This window comes from Oryza glaberrima, chromosome 4, assembly GCF_000147395.1.
Source record: "Oryza glaberrima chromosome 4, OglaRS2, whole genome shotgun sequence".
NCBI classification, from domain to species: domain Eukaryota; kingdom Viridiplantae; phylum Streptophyta; class Magnoliopsida; order Poales; family Poaceae; genus Oryza; species Oryza glaberrima.
This window is the reverse complement of record NC_068329.1, coordinates 25,215,000-25,224,835: the sequence shown is the minus strand read 5'-3', so window position 1 is coordinate 25,224,835 and position 9,836 is coordinate 25,215,000. Positions and strand designations below refer to the sequence as shown.

At 42.9% G+C, this 9,836-nt stretch overlaps 2 protein-coding genes across 2 annotated transcripts; one reads left to right on the top strand and one right to left on the bottom strand.

Annotated features, from left to right (window-relative positions):
- Positions 1 to 3,319: 3,319 nt before the first annotated feature.
- LOC127771225 (probable pectin methyltransferase QUA3) lies at positions 3,320 to 7,808 on the top strand. The gene is made up of 7 exons (XM_052297081.1): positions 3,320 to 3,885; positions 4,532 to 4,735; positions 4,820 to 5,030; positions 5,103 to 5,364; positions 5,494 to 5,865; positions 6,393 to 6,488; positions 6,938 to 7,808. Exons 1-7 carry the CDS (start codon positions 3,493 to 3,495, stop codon positions 7,152 to 7,154), a joined length of 1,755 nt encoding a protein of 584 aa, XP_052153041.1. The 5' UTR covers positions 3,320 to 3,492; the 3' UTR covers positions 7,155 to 7,808.
- A 74-nt stretch (positions 7,809 to 7,882) lies between these two features.
- Positions 7,883 to 9,599, bottom strand: LOC127771226 (RHOMBOID-like protein 2). Its single transcript, XM_052297082.1, has 5 exons — positions 9,140 to 9,599; positions 8,889 to 9,052; positions 8,636 to 8,802; positions 8,290 to 8,525; positions 7,883 to 8,169 (listed from the first exon to the last, which is right to left on the bottom strand). Exons 1-5 carry the CDS (start codon positions 9,487 to 9,489, stop codon positions 8,058 to 8,060), a joined length of 1,029 nt encoding a protein of 342 aa, XP_052153042.1. The 5' UTR covers positions 9,490 to 9,599; the 3' UTR covers positions 7,883 to 8,057.
- Positions 9,600 to 9,836: the final 237 nt, after the last annotated feature.

Below are 9,836 nucleotides of genomic sequence, written 5' to 3'. Positions count from 1 at the left end.
TAAACAAGTTTTCGGGCTGACACAAGTGATTCAGCATCGCGGCATCCACAACAGAATGTACTCCATGTCTCCATTATTGCCATAATCTGGTCCCAGCAAAACTAAATGTTGTCACACGGAACACGGCTAGGCGGTCAACGCGAGTGTGGATGGAGTCATGGAGATGTCAGACATACATGTGGCACTAGTCAAACACAAGATTCGTTCTACATGGGGTACTCGTGGCAATAATTCTACTACTCCTATACTACTCCAGTCAATACGGTTGACCTATGTCTTACTCGGTCAACATAACGTGCGTACAACATGCAGAAGTCGCCCTGTGTGCACCAGTGCACGCATGTGTTTTTCTAGGGAAGAGGAGCGAGAGAAAAACAGGTGGTTAATGGGCCTTTAGCGTTATGAATTCGACGGGACGAAGGGCCGAGGGCCCATGTGGCAGTTGTAATGCCCAGTCACGTAGTCAAGCTGGGCCAGAAATAGGATATATGGGCCTCACTGAGCATATATGGACCGAATACGAACCACAACGATTATTTGGCGTTTCTTTTATTATAGTAGCAAAAATGCCCGTGCGTTACAACGGGTGAATAAATTCTAATAATAATATACGTTTTTCATGTATAATCATGTCAAAGATAATGTTTGTATTTTAATGAGCGGCTTGTTTTTTTATAAACGGTGTATTTTTTGTTGTGTGATTTTCTCAAACCATTTTTCAGAAATGGCACAGTTCTTTCTAACCGTTTCTTCCTAGCATATTTTTTTTATTTTTTTTACTGACGACGAAAACCATATTTTTCTCTCTTTTTTGCTTTTCTTTTCTCACGCGTTTTTTGCTTGTTTTTTAATGTTCATTTTTTTGCTTTTTTTTTCCAATACAGGACAATATATGACGAAATAAAAGCCGTGTAATAGATGGCAAAAAATCGATGTATCCTATCCGACTCAAGCATCCATCAATTTAGCTTTTTTTTGACAGTTTTTTCAGAGCGATTTGTTTTTTAATAGATGGTGTTTTTTTCTTGCGCGGTTTTTTCAAATCATTTTTTAGAAATGGCGCATTTTTTTTACAGTTTTTTCCTTGCATGTTTTTTTTAAAAAAATTACCGACGATGGAAATAATATTTCTCACACGTTTTTTTTTATTGAAGATGGAAAACCTTTTTAGCATCGTCTGTGCTCTTTCTCACGCATTTTTTTGAACTGTTTTTATTTTTCTCGTGCATTTTCTCTTTTTAAATAGTTAGATTAGATTAGAGATAGAGAAGAGATATATACTGATTAGAAATCGGAATTTGTTTCGCCCTTTCCCTTTTTTCTCGCATGCATTTTTTATTTTGTACGAACCAGCTTTTTAATTTTTACGAACCAATTTTTTCGCCACTTTCTTAGGGAATCGGACAAAACTTTTTTAGATGTTTTTTCAGATTTTTTTTCGCCTGTACAGGAATCAAACTTTATTTTTCCGTTTTTAAAGGAATCGGATCTACGGTTTTTTTTTGCCACTTGGGGGAAACAAAATTTTATTGTTGTTGTTTTTCTTTTTTTTTCTTTTTTTGAAGTTTTTCTTTTTTCTTTTTATGCACCTTTATGCCCTTGTTCTCTCCCTTTTATTATTTTTTCTAAAAAACGACCTCATGTATCTTATTGCAAGATTTATAGTATCTTATTGCAAGATTATAGGGACTCAAATGTAAATATAAAAATTACAGGGACTCAAATGTAAATATAAAATTACAGGTACTCAAATGTAAATATAAAAATTACAGGGACTCAAATAGAGAAGTACAAACCCAAAAATTAAAATCATATAAAAATGGAATGCTCTCGATTGGTAGGTTCTGTTTTTGCAAACAGATCTTTAACCCGGCACATTAATTTTTTTTCGCCAAGATGTATGGAATATCACGGTATATATTGAAACTGACAGGAGTCTCCCTGGAATCTGGACTCAAACCGAGACCAAGAGGAGTGGTGTGTTTTGTTTTCCGTTTTTAAGGGGGAATCGGATTTAGAGTCGGACTTTTTTTTTTCTGAGAAGGAGCCGACTTTTTTTATATATATTTTCGCTATTTATTTTGTTTTGACGGGAGTCGGACTTTTTTTTATTTTTTCTTCTGGTTTTTTGATCGGACAGATTTTGTTTATTTTTCTTTTTTTGCCCCCTTTTTTTTACATTTGGTTTTTCTTTTCTTTTCCGGTTTTTTCACCCGGTTTTTGGATCGGACCAATTTGGTTTTTTTCTTTTTTGACCCGGTTTTTTTGCTCGTTTTTTTTTACGGACGATGGAAGCACCTCTTATTTTTAAGTAGTAGAGATATATACTCCGCTTGATCACATGACTATGTATATGGTGCTGTAAAACATGTACTAGATGATTAGCGTGTATTTTACTCAAAGGGTAGACATCACTAATACATCTTCTTTTATTTTTGAAATTGCATATCCACATTTGATAAAAACTCCACCATCATCTCGTTATTTTTTGAATGGTCCAAATCACGATAAAATTTGTGCGTGATCGGTAACCCTATTATTTTTCCTCCCTCTTCATCCTCCCAACGGCGTGCGCTGGCTCACATGCTTGCCTCTCGCCCCCAACCATTCTCCACCCTAAGCAGGATAGTAACGAGTGCCCTGTCTCGTTGTTTTCACGTGCACTTCCTAACTCATTAGGAACCTATGACTCCTGTTGCCAACAACAACTCGTTGCATCGCTATTGATCTCTATGGCTTCAGCAACGTCACAGCTGCATCGCATCCCGCGTACCAGGCTACTGCTTTCCACAACCATTCTTCTCAACCCGCAAACATCTCCCCTCTTTTCTATTCTCACCCCCTCCGATCTTGACCCCAATGCCAAACCTTATACCCTTACTAGTTGGACCGTCTTCGATCACCACATCTATAGGAGGAGAAACCTGACATGAATCTTATCACGGTAGGTAATCCCCCCTCCCTCCCACCTTTAAAAAAGGGGTAAATATAGGATAGCAAAACCGTTACTTTTATTTAGCAAGTTAATTTTTCTTCCTCTAACTCCTATATAGTATACAAAATTGTATGTTTCGATTCCATCGAACCATCCAAAACATTATCTCTAGTGCTAATCTATGTTGAAATCATGTAATATCGGTTGAGACAATCTATTTTTTTATCCTGTTTCTGTGTATTTTAAGAATTTTGTGATTCAAAACCCTGAGATTTTATTGAAAAAGTACAAAAATCCGAAATGACTAAAATTTGTATGATGGTTTTGGTAAACTAATGAAAGAAAAGGAGAACCTGCTAAAGTTTGCCCAATGCCATCTCTGCAGTTACAGATCTCACGGGCCAACCTCCCGTGAAATCACCGAATGGAGAAAATACGCAAAGCACAAAAAACACTCGAAATCGAATCAAAACAACTTCAATGGCCCGATCCGATCGAACTAGCTAGCACCCTCGCCGCCGCCGCCGACGCCGACGCCGACGCCTCCTCGCCTCGCCATGGGCCTCCTCAGCTCCTTGCGCCCGCACCGCCGGGGCGCCCTCTCCGGCGGCGGCGGCGGCGGGCAGTGGCAGTGGTCGTTCCTCGACGCCGTCTGGGCGGTGTTCCTCCTCGCCGTGGTCATCTTCCTCGCGCTCGTCTTCACGCCGCGCCGCGGCGAGCCCCTCTCCGCAGCCTCCTCCGCACTCGCCGGCGCGACGGTGCCGCCATGCGCAGCCTCGGAGGTGGACCTCCTCCCCTGCGAGGATCCCCGCCGCAGCTCCCGCCTCAGCCGCGAGATGAACTACTACCGCGAGCGCCACTGCCCCGCGCGCGGCGAGGCGCCCGTGTGCCTCGTCCCGCCTCCGCGGGGCTACCGCGTCCCAGTGCCCTGGCCCGAGAGCCTCCACAAGGTGCGTGTGCTGTAGGCATTGCCGCATTGGCGCTTGCTTCCACTAAGCCATAGTAGAAAAATAGCACCTGAAGTGACTGCCTACTGTGGTCTAAGCTTACTGACTCGGTTTCCATGTATTTTGGAGAAGCGTGAGGGGGTAATTTGATCTGATCCGTGTGCGGTTAGGTGTGCTTATGGTTGCTTCTGTTGGTTATGGAATTGCAGCTTGGTGCTAGTGTATGACCGGCTTCTGCATCTTATGCTGTCAATGGTTAGATGCACGTGGCTTTCTGATTATATGCATGTTCCATATGGGTTTGCAGATACACGATTGCAACTTGTGGAGTTTACTGAATGATGTATAGGTCACTACATTTGTACAACAGGTGTTGGTTAGTTGTGTTTCGTTTGCTTAGAAGTAATTTTTGGCAAGCAGAAAATGTTTGCATTTGGTCCATCAGATCAATTGCTTCAAAGTTTCATGTCTAGCCCCTGGAAAATTTAGATTGACCTTACCCACTAATAATGCGTAATTGGACTGGATGGTATAAATTAAATGAAGAGTAATTTTGTTCTGATTGCATGTCTCAACAGGATGTAGACTAATCGTTCCAACTTTATATGGAGAGTTGGAGACTTATTTCATTTAATTATTCTCTATGCAGATATGGCATGATAATATGCCTTATGGTAAGATTGCAGAAAGAAAAGGTCATCAGGGGTGGATGAAGCAGGAAGGCTCATACTTTATTTTTCCTGGAGGCGGAACTATGTTTCCCGATGGAGCTGAACAATATATTGAAAAGCTTGCCCTGTATGTTCCGCTAAAAAGTGGTCTCCTGAGGACGGGTCTTGATATGGGATGTGGGGTAATAAGCTAAATCTTCACATGAATCAATTTATGTTTTACTTTTAAAGAAATGGTATGGTATTAAGATCTTTCCTCTCTGAAGGTGGCTAGTTTTGGTGGGTTTTTGCTTAAAGAGAATATCTTGACACTCTCTTTTGCCCCAAGAGATTCACATAAATCTCAAATACAATTTGCTCTGGAGAGAGGAATTCCTGCATTTCTTTTGATGCTGGGCACGAGGCGCCTTCCATTTCCTGCACAGTCTTTTGATTTCGTTCATTGCTCCCGGTGTTTGATACCTTTTATGGCCTACAGTAAGTAAACCATTTCTTCAGTGTTTGATATGGTTCGTGGAAATGCTGTCTCTTACCTGTATATACTGGCAGATGGGAGCTATTTGATTGAAGTCGACCGTCTACTTAGGCCAGGAGGTTACTTGATTATATCAGGACCCCCAGTCCAGTGGAAGAAGCAAGAGAAAGAATGGGCTGAACTTCAAGAAATGGCACTGGCTTTTTGTTACAAGTTGATCACTGTAGATGGTAACACTGCAATTTGGAAGAAACCTACTGAAGCTTCATGTCTACCTAACCAAAATGGATTTAACATTGACTTGTGTAGCACTGATGATGATCCAGATCAAGCATGGTAATACTTGTCTGCGCCAATTATATTTGTTGTGCCTACAAATATATGTACTTTTTTTTTTAAAAAAAAGCATACGAGAAAGTCTCTTGTACATTTTTCATATGTTTGCTTGTATGGTTTACCATGCAGGTATTTCAAGTTGAAGAAATGTGTCAGTAAAGTTTCTTTGGCAGATGAAATAGCTGTTGGTTCCATTCTGAAGTGGCCAGATAGGTTATCCAAACCTTCTGCTAGAGCCTCTCTAATGGACAACGGAGCAAACTTGTTTGAACTAGATACTCAGAAGTGGGTCAAAAGGGTATCATTTTATAAGAAATCACTGGGCGTGAAGCTTGGGACTGCCAAAATTCGTAATGTGATGGACATGAATGCATACCTTGGAGGATTGGCAGCTGCTGCTGTCTCTGATCCTGTATGGGTTATGAATGTTGTTCCTGCTCAAAAACCATTGACACTTGGAGTAATATATGACAGGGGCCTTATTGGAGTTTATCATGACTGGTAAGGACTTACTATTACAGAAATTTGCAATATCTTTCTGCTGATATGTTTTATTGTAATCCCAACTTTTCTCAATATAAACTACTATGTTCATCTATTTTTTTTTTTTTAAAAAAGAGCATGTTCATACTCCTTTGCAGCTTATTGATTGTAGTTATTTTGCAACTTCTTTCAAATTCATTTTTGTTTGTAAGTTCAATACCAAAGATATCAGGCAATTTACATATGCTCAGACCTGTTCTACCACTCACAATGAACTGTTTGTTTGAGTTTTGAGTAGTATTGATATTCATTGGATATATTGGATATTTGTATATCTTAATAGATCTCATGCATTCTGTGGCTTTTATGGTACTTTCCTGCAATATTTATTGTTACACTATCCATAAAATTTCAAGACCTTTTCCCCAAGAAACATGTATTCGTCTGTCGAATCAATATATTGAGGATTTGTTCATGGAATAGATTAATAGTTTAATGCTTGCATGCTGATTAATATAATTATTATGATATGCCTTTGGTTCCAGGTGTGAGCCTTTCTCAACTTATCCTCGTACCTATGATCTCATTCATGCTGATAGAATCAACTCTTTGATAAGAGACCCAATTTCTGGCAAGAGCAGGTACACCACCCATAAACTTAGCTATCATTGTCTCATGATCTTTTATTCTTAACTTGTTCTGTTCTCCCTACATCTTTTGGAGTGGTCTAATTCATTGCTGAAAAGTCAGAGTAGAATGATAACCAAGAAACATCATGTTAAAATTATCATCACCAATTTAAGATGTTCGGCCCAAGCAGTATATATCTCCATCAGCCCTTATTGCCTGTTCTTAGCACATTTTATGATTTATCATGTAAATGAATTAGTAGTTGAATTATGCAGGAGTTTTTAACTATTAATATCGTTTAGAGGATTGAAAGTTTCTAAAAGTAAATTTGTCGCTCCCCAGTCCCACACAATACAGTATGCAACACGTTTACTGACCTTTATCTTTGTTTTGATGGGACGTGTACCATATGCCGACTTAACTGTAAAAAGAGCTCTACCTGATTCCATTTCTTTCTTAGATGTGACCTGTTTGATGTCATGTTGGAGATGGATCGCATTCTGCGTCCAGAAGGAATTGCTGTTATACGAGACTCCCCAGATGTGATTGACAAGGCAGCGCAGGTTGCTCAGTCGATTCGGTGGACTGTTCAGGTGCATGACAGTGAGCCTGAATCAGGTGGTACAGAGAAAATTCTTGTGGCTACTAAAACATTTTGGAAGCTACCATTAACTTAGTTATAATTCAATTTCTACCCGTGTTTTGAACACTTCCTTTACAATCTCAGTCCCCTGATTTTGAGCTTTTGGGGATGGGTGACGGGTGTTCAGTACCTATCAGGTTAGCAAGAAAATAGATTAATCAAGGTGGTCTTTCTTTTCTTCAATCTATTTTTGTTCTTCAGCGATGAGTTAGGTGCATAGAAGTGTGGTGTAATTCTTGACATTTTGTGGCTCTCCCTGCATACTTCTGATTGATGTTATAGAATGTATGTATTGTGAAAATGGTTGTTCAGTTTGCTCTATCGCTGGTTGCTGCATCCATTTATCATCCCGCAAGATCAACTATTATTGCAAGTCGCATAAGGGATTGCGTTAAATCCTTATACAATTTAATTGTCAAGTACTCCCTCCATCCCTTAAAAAAAACCAAGTTATGGCTGTCTACGTCCACCAGAAGTTGGTTGGTTTTTTAGGGACGGAGGGAGTATATATGTTTCATCTTTCACGCATATTGATCACAAGAATTCATTGAGCTAGTGAAATGATTCATTCTTCAAGTGATCTGTCTTTGAGTCTTAACTTGCTGATGGGACATGCTGATTTTTTTTTTTGTCTTAACTTGCAAATGGGACAGGCCTTTTTTTTTAAGACAGGAACTGGCTACTTGACCAGGTAAGAGAGCAGAGGGTTACATGGTTCAGCATATACAAGCAGATTTCTGATCAACACTTCACAGAAGAATATAGGTAAGAATGGACAATATTGAAGTTCTATATAGCGTAAAAATTTTACAGTGTGGTCTCAAACAGAAACAATATCTATTGTATCTCGATTGTTCCCTCTTAAGCAGGGTGGCATTCTCTCCCCTGCAGTGACAAGTGGGAGGCATGGCATGCTAATGCGTCACTGATCTCCTGTTCATTTGTCGCATTTCCAGCTGGATGTCGGCACGCAGGTGAGGTAGTGGCACCAGCTGCAATGAGCGTTGCCGTCCACTCCCTTGAAAACACTGACCAACCCAGCTGCAAACCTGTTTGTGCATACGTGGCCTCAGATTAGGCATTCCTGATCCCATTTTGATCACATAATACTCTGCTCCTAAAAAAAAATTCAAGTTCTTTTGAGTTACAAGGAAACAAGCTTTACTTACCCTGCTATCAACAAGGCCACGGAGAGAGTCAGGAGAATGATCTGGAACGCGTTGTATTTGGACTTGGCGCTGGAAACCTGCTCCGACCATCCGAACTGGGGCTGAATCAGCAGCACGAAGCCGAGGAGGAACCCGGTGGCGAACCCCCCAATGTGCGCGAAGTTGTCTACGCGGGGGAGTATACCCAGCGCCAGGTTGATGGCGGCGATGATGATCAGGTTCACCATGGCTGCACACTGCACAGGATTCATTGGTTTCATTCGGCGTCAGGTGATTGCCCTGCATCAACTGGGTGCAAAATGCCTGATGAATCAGGCTGATGAGATCAGGAGGAAGAGACGCCTACTCTGTTGCTGTAGATGGTCCAGTTGGTGATGAGCTCCGAGAGCATGGCGCCGAGAAGGCCGAAGAGGGCGCCGGATGCGCCGACGGTGATGCCATTTCTGCTGATGAAGAGCACGGAGAGGACGCTCCCGCCGAAGCCGGATACGAGGTAGACCAGCCCGACCTTCCCTGCAGCACGGCAGAGACGAATTCCGGTCAGAAAAACACCGTTGCATTACACACACCTTTTCTGCTCTTGACGGATTCGGGCTTACAGAATCCAAACTGCTGCTCGAGGCGGATGCCGATGATGAGGAGGCTGATCATGTTGGCGGCGAGGTGGATGAGGCCGGCGTGCAGCCAGGTGCTCGTCTCCAGCCGCCACGCCTGGTTGCCGTGCACCACCCCGTACCAGTCCAGCGCCCCGTACTTCCGCAGCCTGCACGCCCGGCGCGGCCACGATCAGCCAAGATCACAAATTAACCGGACAAAATGGCCGAACCTTGCGAGCGGGGATGCTTCTTACGTGGCGGCCGAGGGGCCGAGGACGGGGTTCTCCCTGAGCGGCTGGAAGGAGAGCCGTCGGAGGAAGCTGCGGCCGACGCAGTCGCGGCGGCCGCCGTTGGCCGGGCAGTTGTTGTAGTACATCATCACCACGAACATGGCCACGTTGGCGATCACCACCAGCGGCACCACCCACGTCCGGTGGCGCCGCTCCTGCGCCGCCGCTTGGTCGTAGTAGTAGAACGGCGGCGGCGCCGGCGCCACCGCGTTCGGCCCGTTGCCGCTCGGGTTGTACCTCCCCGGCGGCGGCTTGATCCCCGTCGTCGCCTCCCTCCCCGCCGGCCCACCGGCCTCCACGTCGGCGTTCGACATGGCCTGACGATCAGCTGCTGCAACGGTTCGTTTCGGATTCTATGATCTCCTGAGTTGGAGATGAGGAAGGAGACGGACACTGAGACGACCAAAGACTCGGTGTTTGAGGTTTAAAAATCTGCGGGCGTTTGCGCGTTTTATCGTTTGATCATTTCATTTTTTTTAAAAAAAATGTCATATTTGAGCACTTATTATTTTCTGGTTGTTGAGAAAGACTAGGCGGGCCGGAGTTGGCGGGAAGTTTTCTATGGAAGCTTTGTGGGTTCGGAGGAGTTGAATTGATGGGTTCAATTAGCAGTTGACCCGTCCGTTTACACTGATGGTAAGGCATAGCTGTACTTGACAAC

Coding starts and splice junctions, on each gene's coding strand:
- LOC127771225 (XM_052297081.1), top strand. CDS start 3,493: ATGGGCCTCCTCAGCTCCTTGCGCCCGCACCGCCGGGGCGCCCTCTCC. Junction 5,031..5,102: donor GATACCTTTTATGGCCTACA/GTAAGTAAACCA, acceptor ATATACTGGCAG/ATGGGAGCTATTTGATTGAA. Junction 6,489..6,937: donor CCAATTTCTGGCAAGAGCAG/GTACACCACCCA, acceptor TTTCTTTCTTAG/ATGTGACCTGTTTGATGTCA.
- LOC127771226 (XM_052297082.1), bottom strand. CDS start 9,489: ATGTCGAACGCCGACGTGGAGGCCGGTGGGCCGGCGGGGAGGGAGGCG. Junction 8,803..8,888: donor CGAGCAGCAGTTTGGATTCT/GTAAGCCCGAAT, acceptor GCCGTGCTGCAG/GGAAGGTCGGGCTGGTCTAC. Junction 8,526..8,635: donor GGACCATCTACAGCAACAGA/GTAGGCGTCTCT, acceptor AATCCTGTGCAG/TGTGCAGCCATGGTGAACCT.